Raw genomic sequence first — 21273 nt, 5'->3', positions numbered from 1 at the left:
CTGGGCCCAGTGGGGGGGTGATGCTCGACGGGATGCAGTGAGCACAAAGAAGCAGAGGCCATCAGATGGACTGCTGGGGCCAGTGGCTGAGATGAAGAACACATGTGTTGCCCCCCACACGGGGGGGGGGGGGCTTCCCACATCCAGCCACAGCCCCAAGTCGATCAGGAGCCATCAGCAGGTACAGACCACACAGGGAAGTGGCCTGCCCTTTCTCCACTGAGTGGGCACCAGGGTGAAAGCCCATGCTTGCCCTTCCCTTTAGCCTAGCCTCTCTCTCCTCACCCGATCCATCTTGAAATTTCGCCCCAGCACATTTTTCTGGTTGGCATCCACACCATCACAGCTGGTCAGAAACTCTGGGAGGAAGGCTGCAAAGAAGCCATCAAAGTCCACAGAGGCCATGTTGTAAATGGCGATGCCGATCTCCTCCTGCAGAAGGTCATGGGACTTGTGAACCAGGACCTGCAGCAGCACGTTCACAAACTGAAACAGCATGGCGGTCCGGAAGATCTTCTGCAGACAGAGAGGCTGGGTTGAGTGAGGGTATAAGGGCTCACTCTGCCCCCGGGGGCCCATCTATGCCCCAGCCCGCCTCCTGCCATGCATCCCAGCTGTGGCCCTAGAAGACTGGGACTCCACCCACCCCACTGACACCTCTGATGAAGGACCCTTTCTGAGAGGGGGTGCTAACCTTGTGGTACAGCTTCTGCTTGGTGTTGAGAGTTTCCAAGTAGAAGAGATTTTGTTTAAATAGGTGGATATCAGGCTGAAGAAAGGACTGTCCAAAAGCCTAGGAAATAAGACCACTATGTGATGAGCAGCACTTAAACCATCTCAGACCCAGCCCTCCTGGGCCCCCACCCTCACTCCCCACCAAAAGAACCCACACCCCACAAGTGGTTCCTCATGCCCATGGCAGGACAAGGGTATCCACTGCCTTGATTCTCCTGGTCAGATCTTGGAATATTCCTGTGTAGTCTTAGCTCTACAGTCCTCCCGCACTGGGCTTAACTCCACATACTAGTCTCACCTTAATCTTTTATAATAAACCTCCAGATCCCTTCATGGATTCCACTTTTGAAGCAAGAAGCTGGTCAAATGACTCTAGTCAAATCCTCAGCAATCTCAGCAGACTCCTGCTGCCTCCTCTCAAGCCAACCCCTCACCTCTGGAAGCCACACACCCTCTCCTTGGTGTCCCAACTTTTATAAACCACAAATCCTGGGAGGCTCCTTCAAACTGGATGCCTCTGCCTAGGGGTTAAGCAACAAATTTTTAAACTGCTTTGAGTTTCTGGACTATAAAAGTTACAAGTTCTAGGGCAAAAAGTAATACCCTTCCTCTGCAAAAAAAAAAAAAAAAAAAAAAAAGCCAATGATGTGTAAGCTCCCACCCCCAACAAGCTGCTGTCTGTCTGTCCTTTTGCGTCCAGGCCCCTGAGCTACAAGAAGAGTCTTGTAAGGCCTGATGCAGCAGGGAGATTTCCAATGATGCCCAATGGTTTTATTTATTAATTTGGGTTTACTGAAGTATGACACTGAGTAAAAAAAAAACTCACCCTTTTGGGGTTCACCCTTGTGCAATTCTGACCAACCCACAGTCATCTAACCAGCATGACAAACAAGACACACAACACTTCCGTCTCTCCAAAAAGTTCTCTCATGTCCCCTTCACAGTCTCCTCCCCCTACCCCAAGGGAACCACTGCTCATTCTGTCCCTCTGGTGCTGCCTTTTTCGAAAGTTACATGATGGAGTGGAAATCATATGGTCTGGGGCCTTCTGGATCTGGCTTCTCACCCAGCATAACATATTTGGAAGCATCTATGCTGGTCTTGGTGTAAGAACATGTTCCTTTTTACTGTTAAGTAGCAGTCCATTACATGCATGTGTCTCAGCTGATGGCTATCCCGGATTATTTCCAGATTTTGGCAATTATGAAAAAAACCACTATAAACACCTACAGACACATGGCATGAATACATTTTCATTTATCTTAAGCAAAATGCTTAGAAAGTGGGATTCTTGATCAGGTAGTGACTACATGCTCAACTTGATAAGAAACTGACACTATGAAGCTGTTTTCCAAAGTGGCTTTCACAATCCTGAGTAGGGGGCCAGGCATCCGTCTGCCCCAGAAGGCTTAAAAACAAGGTTGAGGTGGGGGGAGGAGGAAAGCACACGAATATTCCACACCCAAAGCCACACTGGAGACAGCAGGGCAGCAAGAGGCCAGGGGTAGGGCTTGTGTTTATCCAGAGAAGAATCTCTACACAGGGAGCTCAAGGGAAGAAGGGGAGAATCTCTCTGGCTACCCCAAAAAGAAAACCTTGCAGTGACAAAAAAAAAAAAAAAAAAAAAGGAAAACGTTCTACTTCGACCTGGGCTTAGAATAAAAAGCTATACGATGAAGTGTGGAATGAGGACAGCAACCAAGCAGCAGCCACTAGGCAGCCCGGCCATCCCCAGCAAGGGGGGGTACCCTGGTCTCCTACAGCAGGGTCCAGTCAGCCCCCAAGACAGCCTGCTCATAGGACAGTGTTTCCCCAGTACAGTACCAGCCAGAATGATCTTTACAAAATGCAGATCCCTGGGCCCCTCCCCAAGGGACTTCACTTAGCTTCTAGTTAAGTGGGCCCCAATGTACTACAGGCAGTCCCCTCACACTTGGGAAACACCCACTACAAGGCATATGGACAGGTATTTATCCAGCACCCGCAGGCGCCAGCTGCTGGGTGGAAACTAACTCAGTCCATCCTCACACTAAAACCCATGAAATAGGCAGCATTCTCTCCACTTTACAGATGAAGAGACAGAGGCTCCAAGAACTTAACTAACTTCCCAAGTACTAAGTGGTAGCACTAAGCTCTGATCAGAAGCTACATGGCTTCCTCATATGCCAGGGAAGCAAACCAAGGGATAGACAGCCAAAGGACCCAGGTGGTGTCCAGAATGAGGCCTCTCCATCCTGGGATTGCATGGCAGCCTCACCAGCTCTGCCTGCACGTTACCTGCATGATGGCACTGAACTGAGGCTCATTCTCCATCTGCTCCTCAGCGATCCCCCTCTGGACACTGGCCAGGACAGTGGACTTGAAGAAGTACCTCCAGTTGTGATGGAGCGTCCGGAAAAGGAGCTCAAACAGCTCAGCCTTCACATCAGGGGAGGGGCGCTGCGGAGACACACAGACCCTCAAACCTTCCCTTCCTGCGGCTCAGGGGGCCACTCACAGCCTTGGCTCAGAGCAACAAAGAGGCCTAAGCGATGCCTAGTTAATAGCACACAGAGTGTCAGCGTCCCACCCACACTCTTGTCCAGTCAAGTTCCCCTCGGGCCAGCAGTTCAAACCAGGCCAACTTCCCCAGAGACACGACACTGGAGTCAGTTCCAAGGGGCCCTTTATTTTACATTTTTTCCCTAAATGTTTTATTTTTAAGTAACCTACACTCAAAGTGGGGCTCAACCTCAAACCCTGAGATCACCACAAGTAGCACACTCTACCAACTGAGCCAGCCAGGTGCCCCAAGGGGCCTCTTTTCTGTCAGAAGCACTCAGTCCTCTCAGCTGGGGAAAGAGGCTACCAAATGGCAGAACAAGTAGGAATGTGGGTTTCCTATTTAGAAAGCAGCTGCTGTGACCTGCCACATCTTCTTGGTCGTGCTGTTCCTTTTCCCAGGATAAAAACTGCTGTCCCAGCTAACCTGCTGATCTTATGCAAAACAAGTAAAAAGTCTTAAAAGCAGTTCTGCCCTCTGTGGAACAGGAGTTCAAGGAGCACCTACAAGCCACAGCCACACTAGAGGATCCCCAGGGGGAGGCGGCGTGCAGGGCTAAGTACTCTGGGCCCATCTCCCCAGCCACTGGTAGCAAGATTCTGAGAGGAGGGGTGAAGGGGAAGATAGACTTAGCAATATATTCGAATTGAACCAAAAATCTCCAAGTCACTGAGGGGCATGCCAGGTCACAATATTCCAGATGTCTCTGCAGAATTCAAAACTGTAAGGTCCGGATATATTTAATTCAGCCTTGATTAAAATTAAATTGGGACCAGAGGGCACGAGCTCCCATGGCAGGAATCCTTACAGGACCCAAGTGTGTTTAATGATGCAAAGCAACTGACTTATTTAAGCCTTAGTTGGGGCACTTAAAAAGGTTAGTTCTTATTTAACTATGACATAAAATGCAATTAAATCCACACTTATTCTGGATCTTGTCATGCTGAATGTCTATTTTCAAAGGAGGAAGAGCATTCCTTTAACAACAGAACCTTTGCATGGTTCCAAAAACTAGCCTAATATCCTTGAGATCAGTGAAATGTTCTTACTAGGATAATACATTTGTTATAATGTTTGCTAGAGAAAACCACATATTCACTTAAAGTTATGAATTGTTTGCCATAGGAGACTGATCTTACCAACCAACCTGGTGGCAATTAACCTGCTATGCTTTCACTAGACTAGTTCAGATTCACACAACCAATATAAACAGACTGGACCGAGCTAAAGGCATTCTTTCTTGGAAAAAATTATTTTACAAGAAAAGTAACTAACAAATTAGCTTTAAAATGCAATGCATTTTCTTCATGATTTCATTCTGTCCCCAGGGGCACACAGGAGGCAGTACAGGGTACCGGCCCAGCCTCTCGTACCTCGGCAATGATGGGATACACCTGCTCCATGCACAGGGAGATGATGCTGGGGAGAAAAGGCTTGAACACCTGGCCAGGCTCCTGGACCACCACCTGCAGGATCTTCAGGAACTTCTCCACCACCCGGCAGCCAGTGCTGCCTTCATGGAGGATACTCTCAGCCAACTGCTCTCTACAGACAAGGGGAAGCACACGGTAGCCAAGGGAATGTTTCTCAGGGGCCAGCACAAAAACCAACACTTGAGGCAAGTGAAGAAAAGGAACAGAAAGTCCCAGGCTCTGTAGCCGGGCCCCACTACTTCTCCCTTGGGAATCTGGAAGCCAAGGACAGTAGATCTGCAGTTACCTGGTAAACATGTTGAGGAAAGTCTGTATGATTTGCTCTGTGAAAGGCACACCCATCTGTACTCTAAGGCCTCGAAACAGGGTGAGGAAGAAGCTCAGCATCTCATCGGTCACATCTACATAAAGGCACAAAGCAAACAGTCAGAGACACATGCATAGATATCAACAGGAGCCCTCCTTTTACAAGCTGCACCACCATCTCTCCCAAAGACTTCCTGCTGGAAGAAGCTTCCCCAACACCACTGGAGTCCATGATGGAAAGTGGGAAACAACTAGGGACATGCCAAAAAAACCAGTCTGGCGTCATGAACCTCTGGTTGACAACGGCTCACTAGAGAAGTGAAGGTCACTAGGAAGCCTCCTTCACCACTCGGCATCCACCAGCACTGAATTCTCAATGTAGATAGATCATTTTTGTGCTCACTCTGATGGAGCCATTCAACTGGGCCAACACCTGAGTGCTCTTACCATTTCTCTCTGACCACTAATCCTCGCACTCGGGTCAGGGGTTAAGTGGCTAAAAGTGGATAATGAGGGTGTATTCAGGCTGCATGGCCCTAGTCCATTAAAGGGATTAATTGCAGAAAATACTGGTTACATTTAGTCTGGTTCCACTTGCAGATCTAAACAATCATCTTGTACAGTACATTTTGGCTCTAATCTCACACACTCTGCTTACAAGAGGCAATCATGGAGTGCGTCCTGACTGACAAACCCCACTATCTCCCTTTTGAGAGCCAGGCCATGTGCAGTCACTGTGCCACAGCACCTCACTGGTGACACTGACAGAGGGAGAGAGGGATCCATGTCAGCAAAACCCATCTTGCCATTTAAGGAAATAAGCAGCACTCATGGGGAAAAGTTTTTTCTTCTGTACAATGACCCCATCACCTCATCCTCTCATATTCCACTCTGGGAGAAGGCAAAGACTCAGAAGTGAACACTATGCAAGATGCCCCAAATTGACTCTGGGCCACATGACACAGGTGCAAGGTCCAGGTAAGGTCTGCCCATAAGCATCCCTGCCCTCTACTGTCAGCATCAAGGCCTGCACTGCCCATGCCATGCATTCTGCAGAGCCAAGCAGTCATTCTGGGACTTGCCGGCACCAGCCACCAGGGGGCCTGCCGCCAGCTCCTACCTGACTGATGGATAAAAGCTGGAAAGAGGGCCAGGGAGACCTGCACGGATTCCTGCAGCGACTGGTAGCATATCTGCCGGGACTTGGTGGACTCTCCGGAGATATTCTCCACGATGTCCTCTAAGACGCTAAGTGTCTGGTGGATAATCACTTTTGCTGCAAATTGAGATTCAGTGCACGTTACAACTTGTCTGAGGATAAAGCAGGGTAAGGGAACACACGGGAAGGGGGGACATTTGCACAGGTATTCAGAGGACAGTTGCAGAAGTCTTGCTAAAGGAACACTGTCTCTCTTGATTGAGTTATCCATCTCTCTCTCTTTCTCCATACAACCTTTTCTCTCTTTTTGCCCTTTTACTGTCAGGACTCCAGTTGCCTGCCCACTCAGTTTTTTGCCTCTCTTCTGCTTCTATCCACCAGAAACCAGTCCACAGAGAGGGAAAGGTAAAGTGCAGCCTCTGGTTAGGGGACGAGTGAGAAACTCACAAGGCAACTACCCCAGGCAAGAATGGACACACGCAGATCAAGCACGCCTTCAGCTCCAGATATACCTCTGGTATATCTGGATCTCCTGAAATCCACACCAGCACCTGCCAGCACATGTGCTGCTGCTGTCCTCAGGAATAGACCATCTGATCAATTCTTGCCCACTGTGCCTGTGGCCTGACAATACATACAATTATCATATGATATTGTGTTATTAACCACAAACACTTCTAAGGAGACCCTGATGTGAATGCTCACGTGATCCCTCCACAGAGAAAGCAGAGGCAGTGGCCAGCAAACTGGCAGGAGCTAAGAGGACACAGCAAGGGCCCAGACCAGAGGAACCTAGAGAAGAACTACAGATGAGCACTAGATGGCTCTAGAACCGGGGCAAGCCCCTTGTCAGGACACTGGGGATAGCCAACAGCTCCACCTTTGCAGGGTTGCTGTGAGGATGATAGACAAGGTTGAGAATGTTTCAGCAAAGTACCTGACATATCAGAAGGTTCGGTACAGGGAAGCTGTCATCCTTCCCCAGCACTGGTGGAGTTGGCTCTCACCCTTACACACAGAGTTGCCTCCCCCATGGCTCAGGGAGCTGGGGAGACTCAGCCCTGGTGGAGCTCTGGAGGCTGAACCAGGACAAGGCTGAGAGCTGGCCTCCACCTGGCCACACTCCCTGGGCCCCCATGCTCACCAGCCTCTCTGGAGACTGAAGCGGCTTCCAGGGAAGGGTACGGCAGAAAGAATCGATGTCTGGCAGTGGATGCAACCAGGACTGACTCCTAACTCCACTAGATTCTAAGTCTCAGTTTCTCATCTGAAAGTGTGGATAGATAGATAAAACCACCTCACTCAAAGGACTGAGTGTAATTGAAAATAACAACTCACGACACTCCTGGTCTTCTAAAGGCTGGTCATGCAGACGAGGCATGTGAGCCAAAGGCACACGCATCATACTGAAGGAGCCACTCACACAACACTACTCCAAGCACAGGGACTTAACCAAACCAGGAAACTGTACTTGGGTTAGATGTTTCCCCAAGAATACACAAGGCACAGGAGAAGTAGTTTAGGGGGAAAAGCTAACAGAGTCAAGAGACCAAAATCTGACCTCTGATGTGTAAGGAAATTGAAACAGTAACCAAAGTACATTCACAGAAATGTACATACAAGGGGAAACTAAAAGCACCATTAAATATGTAATAATAGGAGAATAGGTATATAAAATGTGGTATTCCACAGGATAGGATGTTACCAGACCATTAAAAACAATTCTTTCAAGAACAAAGGGGCGATGTGGTAAAGAATCAGGATCTGGAGCCACTCAGATGCAAGGCTGATTCCTGACCCCATTCCTTCTCTCTGATCCTAAGCAACCTACACCTGCGAGCTGGGGGCGGGGGTGGTGCAGACACACACACACACACACACACACACACGGGAAGGGCACTTTACAATGGAGAAACTGGCAGGCCCTGCTTCCAGCAGGTGACCACACTGAGCAGGCCAATAATGGGGCACATGGAAGCGATGCAACAGAAAGGACACAACACTGCCCAAGTGGTATTCCTGCCCAAACTGCTGGAAACAGTCAGAAGAGCTTACAAAACATTTTACAAGAATGTGGGTTTGGACTCTTCAAAAATGTCAAGATTACATAAAACACAAACCAGGAATGCTTTTCTGTATTAAAAGACTGGAAGGATTGGACAACCAACTAGAATACATGATCCCTGACTATATCTTGGATTTTTAAGAAGCAAAAAGGCCACTTTGGTAACACCTGGGGAAAATCTGAATGTGGTCTATATGTAAAATGACATTATCATTTACAAGGCTGCACAGCCTGGTTGTATTCATGGTGTTTGGGTTATATAAGAGAGTATCATGTTTCAAAAGTCAAGGTTAAGAATTCAGGATAAAGTGTCAGTGTAAGCAGCTTACTCTATTTATATGGCTCTGTTAAAAGTGTGGGGTGGGCAAGAAGACAAGTGTGGCAAAATATTAAGTGGTAAATCCTCGAGTGAGAGAGACAGTTGTTCCTTTGCTTAAGTCTTTCAAGTATTGTGTAGGTATCAAAATTTTTCAGTGTACTAAGCTGCAATGGGAAAAGCTTTCCAGGCCTTCGTGTTATCACTCATAGAAGAGGAGAAGACAAATTTCATTGGGCTGCAGGGAAGGCTGAATGAAGGAACGTGTAGAAAGTTCTCAGCCTAGCACTCAGCACACAGTGAACATGCCACAGATGTTAACTCTGCTGTTAAGTATATTCCCTGTGGAAATCACTGGTTCTGTTCAGCAGACAGCTCCAGCACACAGTTGCATGCACTCTGCAGGGAAGCTGTGGCCATATACTCGTATGTTCTGGCCAATGAAATGTGAGCAGAAATACAGAGGCCAGGTGTCACCTGCAGACCAGCTCCTGGAGCACTACTGCAACATCCCCCACGCCCCAACCTCAGTGTAAGCGCAAACTGTATAGCAGCCTCAGCAGCCTGGGGCCTCAAGTGACCAGAACAACAAGCAGGACATTCCCAACCCCCTTGATCCCAGCTGGACATGTAGTAGGAGCAAGAAATACCTCTTGTTACTGGATTAAGCCACTAAGATTTTGGCATTATTTACCACATAGCTTACACTGACTGATAATAAGTATATGTAAGATAAAGGGAGAAAAGACACTAGCTGTACGTAACCCCTAGGAAAACCACTTCACCTTACCCTAGTTTCCTCAGGAATTAAATCAGGATATCAACAGTAACTAACTCAAGGCTGATCTGGGAATTAAATTACTGAACACAAAACACTGAGATCCAGGACCCAACAAACACTAGACCGTGAAGGGTGGTGCTGGCACAGCCAGACATGCGGTGATGAGGAGACCACCCAGGCAGGTGCCCAGTGCATAGGGCACCCTCACTAACTCTGTTCTTTTTTTTCTTTTTTAAGATATTATTTATTTACTTGAGAGAGAGCAGAGCAAGAGAGAGAGCGAGAGAGACAGTGAGCACAAGAGGTGGGGAGGGGCAGAGGGAGAGGGAGAAGCAGACTCCCTGCTGAGCAGGGAGCCCAACGCAGAGCTCGATCCCAGGACCTGAGATCATGACTTGAGCCAAAGGCAGACCCTTAACAGACCCAGGTGCCCCTAACTCTGCCACTCTTAAGCACCCACAGAACTAGAGAAGACATTGAAACAGAGAAAAAGGAAGACAACAAGATTGCTAAAATGGTTACTTTCTAAAATACTGAAATGGGAGATTTAAGAGATTTTTTCCATTCTTTACAGTTCCTAATATTTTTGTAAAATGAGCACTTGTTAATGTTCCTGATTATAAAAATAATGTTCTTAGAAAGTATGTTGAGTACTTATTGCTATTTCTAACATTTCACAAAGCGTTTTTGTTGACATTCTATAAATGTCATCCAACATTTCAGTATTTTCTGGAAAATAGTGTGTGAAAATACTGTATTTTTAAAGTATTTCTACAAAATTTGTACTTTCTGGAAGATTTTTCAGAGAAATCTGATGCCTTCTATTTGAACTGTGTTTTCTTGATTCATCTTTTTCCTCCCTTTTGAATATAAACAATCAAATTTGAAGTGCCAATAATGAAGATACCAACTTCTTTCAAAGCCTCTGAAACACATGCATTTAGAGAAAGGTTAAAAATAGTTTTAAAAGACAGTACTTAAATCCATTTTTCCCAGTGTGTAGAGGTGAATTGCTTTGATTGCTTATACAAGTATCTAAAATGAATCAATTAGTCATTGTAGACTTTTTATCCACAGAAGACACCATCAATGGTTTACTTACTTTTGACATTTTAACTAAGAAAGGAGGTGTCCTACATTCAGGAAACCCGTCCAGCTGACGGGTTCACAGAATTCCAGAGACGCAGGATTCCACCAGCCAAGGCTGGCTCTCCCACCCAGCAGCCATGTGACAACAGACAGATGAATACCTCATCAGCCACAAAGGAAGTGCTGCCCTACCTGTCTTCCCAGGCTGTCCCTGCCTAGGGGATACTTACTGTCATCCAGTGGCATCTTCCTCTGTGGGGCAACAGCATTGGGTTTCAGGTTGCGATAGTCCCTTGAGAGTGCAGAGATGAGGCTGGCATGGTTGATGGAACGCACGGGCCACTGCTGTTCATTCTCAGGGAGGTTTGGCCACGGAAGCAGAAGGATGTTAGAGAGGGCTCGGCACACCAACACCTGAGCCTGGAAGAGACCCCCATGGGCATCCATCAGAGGGCAAAGAGCAACAGACAAGTGCACATTACATGGCCTTGGCACCTAGCATGGGCACACACAGCTCAGGCCTCCAGGCTCTGTTCCCCCAGACTGGGCCTGGAGCTTTGGGCCCAGCCAAAGGTAATGCAGGGAGGGGAGAGAAACTGAAGCAGTAACAACAAGTCTGGGTCCAACACATTCCAGACCCAGCCCTAATAATCTTTCTTGGTGCCATCACTTCCCCTCAATTCTGGTATCAGAAGACTTACAGAGGGAAAAGTCACAGATACTGCATTCAACACCCTCTGAGAAGCTGCTCAGAACAGGGATGAGAGTGTGAGGCAGTAAAAAAACCTCTTAGGACATATGCTCAGCGCTGTGTCCAAAGCACTATGTTCATATCCCAGGTGCTCTCAAGTAACTGCTTTGACTGCCCTCTGACACCACCTCTGTTTTGTTTTTAAACTTCTAGCCTGAGCCTCCTAAAGATTATGAAAATCTTTGTCTGGAGTGTCTCAACCCTAAGAAAATAAATATAACAATAAAAACAGACTGTTTCAAACCAAAAAGAATGCAAAGGGGACTCTTGACAACTCCAGTCAAATCGCCAGCTCTCAAAGCAGCACCATTTGTGTGCCTACCAAGAGGAATGTGTTACATCCTTATCCACATACTGCCTGCCGCCTGTGTTCGAAGGGCCTAATGAGAAAGTGCTGAGGCTGCCCTAAGTGCCACACGTAAAGAAACCGTCTCTGCTGGCATGGGCTGTAAGCTCCGAGTGCATAAGAAAGGTCTCCCTGAGTCTGAGCCACACGGCTCCAGGACCAGTGCAGGGTGGCCCTGGGGTCTCCCACCTTATCGACAAGTCGCTGAGCAGAGGCATCGGTGATTCTGTTGAATACTTTCTGCACCGCGGGGATACTGATCAGAAAGACGGGCCTCACAGTGGTGGCCAGGGAGACCAGTAAGTGGCACGCAGATAGCAGCAACTTGTCTTGGACCTGGAGACAGAAGGGGACATGTCAGCTTACTCTCCTGTGAGCCTAGTATTAGAACTTTAATGAGGCAGCCACAAGCCAAATAAGGCTCTGGGAGCCATTACCCACATGGGTTCTATATCAAAGAAATTTCTGGGGACGATGCCCAGCAATGCAACACCCTCCTCTGTGCTACATCTTGGCTCCTGACCTCAGGCCAGAAACACCACCTCTGGTTTCTCTTGTCCATAGTCACCAACACCTCCGGACTCAGTCAATTCTTAGCTCCACAATCCCATGGCAAATTTCTTGGCATACCATTCAAATTACTCGGCATTGTTCATCTCATTCCTCTAGCTCCAACCAAGTCAACCTTTCTCTCCACCTGCCTTTTTTATACTCCACCAGTCACGCCAGGTTCTCTTGCTTCCTCCCCTCGGTGTGCCAATCAAAAACTAAGTTCAAGGACCATCTGCCCTTTTCAAATTAGCAAGAGAAAATTCTTTATAGACAGGACCTAGTGCTGGCTGGTAGAAAAAAAAAATACACATCAAAGAGTCGTGGGCATGTAGAATTATTTTGGGAAGAAATATTATAATTTCCTAGAACCACAAACTATCCGTCACCTTTAATCCCAATTTCTCTAAGAAAATCATCCAAAAGGATAAAGCTAAGTTCAGGAGTACATCATTTCAGAATTATCTAGGATAACTTTTTTCAAATGGAGGCAACTATAAAGTCCAGCAATGACTAGGTATATTATAAATTATATAAATCCCCCTCATGGGACATTGTAACTCATTTACAAATTACAATCACAAACTCAACAAAAATTTACAGAAAACAATACATTGTTCTGTTAAGAGCAGAAGAGAATGCTATGCCTGATTAAAACTACAAAAAAGGGATGCCTGGGTGGCTCAGCAGTTGAGTGTCTGCCTTTGACTCAGGGTGTAATCCTGGAGTCCCAGGATCGAGTCCCGCATCAGGCTTCCTGCTTGGAGCCTGCTTCTCCGTCTGCTTATGTCTCTGCTTCTCTCTCTCTTTCTCTGTGTCTCTTGTGAATAAATAAATAAAATCTTTTAAAAATAAAACTACAAAAAAACAAATCTCTATATGCTACATAATACAAATCAGTGTCTTCTCGAAGGACAACCCAGTAGAATCTTATCAAATTTACTTGGATACATCTTTGACCCAGCAAATCCACTTTCCAGGATCCATCCTACAGGGATGTACACACCAAGAACTCACTTCCATCAAAAGGAAAATTATAAAACATCCCCACTACGGAACAGCAGTGTTTTGGAGGAGGGGATTAAAGAGTACCACAACTTTTTGGTCTATAAATTTGAACAATGTTTTATGTTTTCACAAAGAGCATGTATTTATTAGTGTGGGACTTAGCTAAAAAAATAAAGTTATATTTGAATTTATGTGGATCACAGCTCAAAAGGAACATTGAAATGACATATGGTTCTACCACAGTGGTAAGAATTATGGATCTAACACCAAGCAATACTTTAATTTTATAATAAGTAGGACAGAAGGACAAAGAGTTAGCTACAAAGTGTAGCCTCTGCTGTTTCAGGACCTTCGTGCTGATCAGAGGTGTGACTGCATCCATGGTGGTGGAGATAAGCGTAACAAATTGCTGTGTATTCTGCCGATGAGCTTCACTGCAATACTGTGCTAGCCAGTGAGAGTAAGCCTGCAGAGCAGCCAGGGACTGAGCATGCCTGCAAAGGGGAAAAGATGCAACTTTCAAGGTCAAGGCCAAAATACATTAGCATTAAACTCGTTTTCATAGGAAGGAAGAATTCCACCCAGTGCATTTGTTGTTCTAAGACACGTGTGACAGCACAGAAATAATTTACTTGCTCAGGTAGGACGTAAACATTGAAACTCATCATCTAAACCTTGCTACCACTACCTCTTACACAGAAAGCAATCAGCTCTCTAAGTCGCTGTGGCTTTTAGTGGAGAAAGCACTTGAGAAACCAAGAGCGTGAGTACTCAGGGGAGCACTCTCTCTGGGATCTCACTGCTCCTAGGACCTTTTAGTAGAAAGAGAGGTAGGATTCAGGCAGACACCACATGGAAATCAAATGGAGTATCAATTCAGGAGGGTAAACTGGCCTCAAGTGCCCCCAGATGGGATGCAAGAAGAACATACTGCTACCTATCTAGTGTTCTTGCTAAAAATGTTAAATATCAATCTCATACAGTACAAAAACAACTAGACAAATCCTGACTTTAAGATTTTCTTTAAAGAAAAAGAAATAAGGTCTAAATCTCTAATCAGTTTCTCTTTCCTTCTCTCCCTCTCTATCCTTCCCTTGCTTCCCCACTGGTCTAGATTATAGAAGATAAATATAATACATAATTATGATTAGTTAGACCTTGGATTAAAAAAATATATATATAAAGGACATTTCTGAGAGGACTGGGAAAATCTGAGTATGAAAAATATTATATATACACATATATATTCTTAAAAATGCTACATACTGGGCGCCTGGGTGGCTCAGTCAGTTGGTATCCAACTCTTGGTTTCAGTTCATGTCATGATCTCAGGGTCATGAGATTGAACTCTATGTCAGGCTCCACCCTCAGCACAGAGGCTGCTTGAGATTCTCTCCCTCTGTCCCCCGCCCCCATGCATGTGCTCTCTCTCTTGCTCTAAAATAAATAAAATCTTTAAAAAAAAAATGCTTTATCTGAGATCCTCTGTCTACTAAAAGGTCCTAGGAGCAGTGAGATATAGGTATTATTGTATCCGTGAAAGTCTCTGAGTGGTGAAAATGATATTATGGTTATGTAGGAAGATGACCTTGCTCCTAGAGAAACATGCTGAAGGGTTTATAGGTGAATTGACATGTTGACTGCAATTTGCTTTCAAATAGTTCACCTAAAAAAAAAAAAAAAAAAGTGTGTGTTCCTGTGTATACAAAAAAAAAAGCGAATATACCAAAATATATATAACTGATGAATCTAGTGTGAGAGTGTTCATTCTATTTTTGCCCCTTTCTACAAAAGATGGGAACTTTTTCAAGATAAGAAGTTAGGTAAGAAAAGGTTAATACCTTTAACCTAAATACATTAAAGAAAGAAAATACAAGTAATTCATGGTGACCCAGAAGTTATTTTGTATTTTATATTTAGAATGCATTGATCATTTTACCCTTCAAGCTCTTGAGTACCAAATTAAGAAAAAGGACATCTAAGTCTGCCTTTAGGGTCTAGGAATTTTAGTCAATCTATCAAATTCAGAGAGCTCCACAAAGCTGAAGAGAGGAGGCTCCAAAACTTCCTGAAATTGTGTGCAAGATGTTGTGTTTATGAGCAAATTAGCATTTTTCTCAGCAAAAGCTTCACAGCTTTCTCTAAAGTCTCAAAAAGTATATATATATATATACATACGCATATATATACACATATATGCATGCATATACACACACATACTTTAAAAAAAAAAACCTAAACCACTATAGTAAATAAGACTATCATTTACTTAATTCGTAGCTAAAGAACTATCTAGAACAGGGATCAGCAGACTTTTTCTGCAAACACCAGAGTATAAATATTTTTGGCTTTGCAGGCCATATATACTCTCTCTCCATCACAGCTACTCAACTCTGCCGCTGTGGCACAAAAAGCAGTCACAGATGATATGTTAATAAATGAGCACAGCTGTGTTCCAACAAAACTTAATTTATGAAAGCTGGCAGTGGGCCGGATTTGGTACAGGATATAGTTTGCAAGGCTTCTGGGCAGTGTAATCTCTGGGATATGGCCCCATCTCCAGTCCCCATTCTTCTATCCCTTCTGTAAGTCACTTTCCTAATGGCTCCCCAGAATCCAGAAAGCTTCTAAGAGTGTGGTCCCTGAATGCCCTTCAAAATCACCCATGTTCTTATGTAACACACGAACACCCAAGAAGCCTTCTGCCCTCCTGCTGCAGTCAGAAGCTCTGAGAGAATGTGTTCCTTGAGTAAGTCCAGACCCAACAGTTTCAGTCAATGGCCTACAGGGTAAGACTCTTGGCACTCGAGTTGTTTCCACCTTGGTCCTCCCATAACTATCCAGCCTCCTCTCCTACCACACAAACTGCTCACAGCCTCCCTGACTGCGGGACCCTGCAACTCATCTGTGCCTTGGCTCATGCTGCTCCTCCCTCCTGAAATGCCCACTCCGTATGCCCTCTGCTTTCATCTCTCACCACCTGATGCACTCTACTTACTCCAACCACCCCCACCCCCAATCAACCCTCTCTTCCTAGGTTTGGAGGAGGGAGTCTTTCTCTTCTTCATGGCAGCCACCAGTGTCCCTTTTTACCTATAAAATGACAGGGGGCTAGAGGACTAAGTCTTACCCGAGGATGCACTAACAGCTCCATACTTACACATCGATGAGGTCAGGTTTCAGTACTGATGGCACAGCAGTTTCAATGTTGTACAACTTTATCTGAGATCCATACAGAGTGACTTTAACCAACCTGTTGGCAAAGAAATAGGAAAAAGAAAACACTCAGCTTATGGACTAAAGTAGACAAAATTGACAAGGCACCAACAAGGTCCTGAGGATAGGTATTTTTCCATCCAAATAAGAAATCAAGACTAGACCTTCAATTTTATCCCAAAGATCTGATCTTAGATGTACATAAAGATTTAAACAAGGATACTAACTAAAGCATGATTTACAGAATCAAAAACTTTTGATCACAAAATAAATAACCGGGAAATATAGACAATATACAAAATAGAAATAGTTAGGATGGAAATATTTCATGTTGTGTGTTTCACCACAACAAAAAATTCGAGAAAAAATAAACATTTCATATGGATATATGCGAGAGAAAACATAGCAAAATGTTCACTATAGAATCTAAGTGATCAGTATATATGGGTATTCACTATACAATTATTTGACTTTTTCTGAAGATTCAAAAATGTTCATGATAAAATGTTTGAAGGAAGGGGCAGAGCATGAAGTATAAGTTTTTAGAACCAAATTGAGGGGTTTTTAACTTTGAGCACAATCCTTTCAGAAGCAAATCGCTGAGACCGTTGGCTGCCCGAGGGCTCACTGCATACAAACTGACAGCCAGCTCTAAGGGGAAATGGAAAATGCCTCTTTCCTTAGAGACAGACGTTCCTTTCTGGGCAAAGGGAAGAAGCTGGAGGCCCAGCAAAAGTTCTGTCTGTGCTGGCTCTCTACAGAAGCCTAGGAGCAGGTCTGAGGCAGATGCCAGGGAAGACATTGGGTGTTCTTCTCCCAAGGTACAGTGTAGAGCTTCTCAAGCTTCAATGAGCCAAAGAATCCACCGGGGAGGCTTGTCACTGTACAAGCCCGTGGTTGTGAGGAGCCCAGAAATCTGCATCTCTGAAAAACATCCAGGGCTCCATGCATGCAGACCACACTCTGAAAACTGCTCTTCTCTGAAGGGAGCAGAAAGCAGGACTTCCCTAGAAAACCACAAGGTTAAAGTCCCAAAGCATTCAAGGTGGGAGGAGCAGTCAGAAAGTGAGGGTCAAAGAGCCAAGGGCTCTCAATCTGAAGTTCTGGGAAGGGACCAGGGTGCTAACATAGTGATGCACCAACGTGCAGCTGGCGTTTAATTCTCTAAATTGCTCTACATTCTGTACACAGTAAGTGTACATTTCAGTGGCACTGAATATACTTATTGTGTGCAACCACTGCCACGCGTCTCCTTCACCTTTTCATCCTATAAAACCCACAATCCGTACCCACTAAAGATAAACTCCATTGCCCCTGCCCTAACCCTGGTGCTTGCCATTCCCCTTTCTCTCTGGTTCTGACTATTCTCTGTACCTCACATAAGTGGAATCATACCACGTTTGACTTTACATTCTGTTTTCACATTCTACAGCATTCTTTAGTGCTATTCTACACTTAAAATGGACTTCTAAATGTGTCGTTCATTATTTCTACATTTTGCAGTTTCACTAGTACGTTTGTTGTGTGTAACCTCTAAGTTAAAAATCAACTAATCACACTGGCTATGAAGATCACGTAGCCATAACAAGGAGCCTTCTCCCACACTTTATTCTAAATGAAGACAAATTAACAGTATCTTCAAGTACTGGGCCTGCAAACCCAAGCAGTGCAGAAAAATGTACATATAAGGACCTATAAAAAATAATGATGTAGGGACTCTAAAGTCTGAAAATTGGGATTTCATATAGGAAGAAAGACGCATCCCACTCCTCCTAACCATTAATGGAAACAGGCTTAGCCTGGAAAGAGAGGAAAAAGGGCACTGTAGGTAAGAGTTCTGTGGTTTGGAAAGAGCAGGAAACTGGCTACAATCCATGTGTTCCCTCCTGTGAACAGTGTGACCTGAAGCAAGGTACCTGCCATTTCTGGGCCATAGTTTGCTCACAGATAACATGACAATCCCCATCCCTCAAAGTAAAGAATGAAATGAAATGTACAAAATCACTTTTGAAAATGTCCAACTGCATGCTACTTTTATTATTAATATTAATCTGGCTTCGGGCTTGGCTCTGCTTGGTGTGTTACCAATGATATGCTATGGGGCAATGAAAGAATCCAGTCTCGACTTTGGGCTGGCTGGACCCACATCCATCCAATTTTGATCTAATCAATCCACGTTACCTTTAGACAATCTAAACCTATCACATTTGAAGCATCTGATTTTTTAAGCATATGAGTTCATGAGGGGGGAGGTGGGGAAAGCCTGAGCAGTGGGAAGTGGTCCTCAATAAATGCAGCTATCAACCCTAAGAGGCACCCGAGGGGAGGAGTAATGAAAGAAGCCTGGTGGTGGAGAGGTTGGCAGCCACCTCTTGGGTCAGCTTAAACTCCTGAGGATCTTTAACAGAACTAAGAAAAATCCCACCTCTGGCATATGGCTGTCCAATTAGAAGATGCTGACTATTTGTCTCCTGCCAGAGTTTTCCTATTGTCTCTTTACCTTGTAGGCAGAGACATAAGATTGACCTCACTTCGTTTCTTCTGAGGCTAATCCTGTCTTTTATCTACAGACTCAATCTTTGACTAGTAGCACTGTGCTAAGTGCTTCCTCTCATTAAATTCTCACAATAAGCTACAAGATACCAGAGTCCCCCTCCAAGTTACAGACAACAGACCTGAGTTCTCAGAGGTTATCTGCTCCACATGCACCTCATGCCTGGCAACATGCTGCCCAAGAAGCACAACTGGGTTCTGAAGATGGAAGGGTGCCAAGGAACCACCGCCTACCTCTCCACAACTGTGAGGGCATCACTGAACCGCGCTGCAAACACATCTCCGATGAAGTACTCGGCCAGCCGGCCCACAGCCTGCAGAAGGGAGCTCAAGTCTCTTAGGGAGCAGTGCAATCGCCGACAGTCGTTTTCTGCTGTGATGTTCAACCTGTGACCTGTAACATAAATACCACAAATGGTTTCCCTTGGGAAGAACATGCTTTAGTTACCACTACAGGGAATAGCTCTTCCAGGCAGACTACAGTGAGCAAAACCAATTCTTGAGGGGCACCTGGGTAGCTCAGCTGGTTAAGTGTCAGACTCTTGATTTCAGTTCAGGTTATGATCTCCGGATTGTGAGATCAAGTCCCACCGCATCAGGCTCTGCATTCAGCATCTGGCTCTGTGTTCAGTGGGGAGTCTGCTTGAGATTCTCTCTCTCCCTTACCCTCTGCCTCTCCCCCTACTGCACGTGTGCACACACACAGTCTCTCTCTCACTAAAATAAATCAATCTTAAAAAAAACAAAAACAATTGTGAAACACAGCAACCCACATGCTGCTTTGCGTCTCAGTAACCAGCCAGGACAGCAAGGCCCTGTCTCCACCCAAACCCATATCCACAAGCACTCTAAGGCCAGAGAGAGTGAACACAAGTGGGACACAAAGCCTGGGGTATGAGAACATGGACTGAGTGTCTGATGTGATTCCTCTTGACCCTGAGGTAGTAACAGCATCAATCTTACACCCAAGGAAACACACGCAGGGAGGTCCAGTCATTTGCCCAATGCAGGTCATGATTCTGGGGCAGAACTGGTATCCTAGGGTAAGCCTCCTCAACGGCAAACCTGCTTGCCTTCTACACATGGCCCTGTCACAGAATGGAATCTCCATGGGCTGACAGCTAGAATTCACCTCTGTTCACAGAATAGGGTGTAGTCAGCAGGTCCCAAGCAGCAGTCTGGAAGAAAGGCCTAGAAGACACAGGTGCCCTGCCACCTGCTGGCTCTAGGCCCCAGTGAGCCCTTCTAAGTCTTAGCTCCTTATCTTTAAAATGGAAAATAATGCTCCCATCAAATTCACTAATGTGAGGGCAAAGTTAAAATATATACAGAACCCTATAAACTATAAAGCATCACTAATGTTTGTAATAATTATATATAACAAAGAGCCTGTGATTTTCTAAGGCCTGAAACTTACTTTTTAGTAAGATTTCTTCACACTGAGTGAAGATGCAAAGGAGAAAGACAAAAATATCTGCTATTAGGCCACCCCTCCCTGTGGACCCCTCTTCACCAAGGTCCACAAAAGACAGTGGGAACTGCTTGACTGGGAGAGCTCGCTCTGCAATGGATAAAAGTTCTCTGTCCTCACCCAGTCAGAGGGAGGGTAGAGTAGCGATAATGGGGAGACCCTTGCCCCTGCCCACAGGGCACCTGTAATGCCACCACTCCCGAAATACCAGCCCCGTCCCACTGCCATCTCAGGAGTTTCCTCTCTGTTAGGAGACAAGAACTGGCTAAAGGCAACCCTCCTCCCAAGGCATCCATTCCACAAACATCTTCCCAGAACCCAGACCTAAGCACACAGCTCCCCTTAAGCAAGGTGCCAAAACTCCCGGGGCTCTCTCCTGGCTCTGTAGGAGAACATTAACACCCCCAGCATCAATTCTAGAACTCTTGTGACCTCAATGCCTCCTGCCATTCCAATTTCTCCCTGCACCCACCATTAACCCCTGGTGCCTCAGGTCCCTGCCTGGACTGCCCACTGCATATCTGGCCACTCACACCTTGCACGCTCTTACACATTTTCCACACTCACATAAGCACTATATCTTCTGGGAGGCCTTCCCTTTGCACTACCCAACAGAAGGAATGTACACTTTCCTCCCTCCCTGCCTTCCCCTCCAGGACACCTCATGTGCTTATGGGAATAAATCAAGGATCTCCAAGTCCACTCATGGACTATGAACTTCTTCCCTGTGAAGAGCTGAGGTCAGTATCCAGCCCAGTGCCGGGTCTAGAATAGGTGGCCACACTGAATGAATGAATTAGATACCACAGAACACAGAGCAAACTAGAGCAGGACAGGGAGTCTGGGGCGGAGGGTGTGCTGGAGTTCCTCATACTGCCCTTGGGAATGTTCCCTTGATTATTTAAACCTGACTATGGATAACCAACACCTGTGGAAATGCAAATAGCAAGGCC

The 21273-nt window shown here is 45.6% G+C and overlaps 1 protein-coding gene across 6 annotated transcripts in view; it reads right to left on the bottom strand.

The window, feature by feature from the left end:
- XPO6 (exportin 6) overlaps positions 1-21273 on the bottom strand; it is a 102168-nt gene that overhangs the window by 2359 nt on the left and 78536 nt on the right. For 5 of the 6 annotated variants that reach the window (XM_025415675.3, XM_025415674.3, XM_025415672.3 and 2 more), the window contains 11 exons: positions 19084-19243; positions 16241-16333; positions 13430-13574; positions 11713-11859; positions 10657-10846; positions 6137-6292; positions 4997-5111; positions 4651-4822; positions 3013-3174; positions 695-793; positions 286-516 (listed from right to left, as the gene is read on the bottom strand). In XM_025415675.3, the coding sequence (XP_025271460.1) occupies positions 286-516; positions 695-793; positions 3013-3174; positions 4651-4822; positions 4997-5111; positions 6137-6292; positions 10657-10846; positions 11713-11859; positions 13430-13574; positions 16241-16333; positions 19084-19243 (1670 nt within the window). The remainder of the gene's footprint in view (positions 1-285; positions 517-694; positions 794-3012; positions 3175-4650; positions 4823-4996; positions 5112-6136; positions 6293-10656; positions 10847-11712; positions 11860-13429; positions 13575-16240; positions 16334-19083; positions 19244-21273) is intronic. The other variant, XM_049110919.1, reaches the window with a different exon arrangement.

The sequence above is a fragment of the Canis lupus genome, chromosome 6 (assembly GCF_003254725.2).
Source record: "Canis lupus dingo isolate Sandy chromosome 6, ASM325472v2, whole genome shotgun sequence".
NCBI classification, from domain to species: domain Eukaryota; kingdom Metazoa; phylum Chordata; class Mammalia; order Carnivora; family Canidae; genus Canis; species Canis lupus.
Note: the sequence above shows the minus strand (reverse complement) of the source record. Positions and strands in the feature narration are given on the sequence as shown.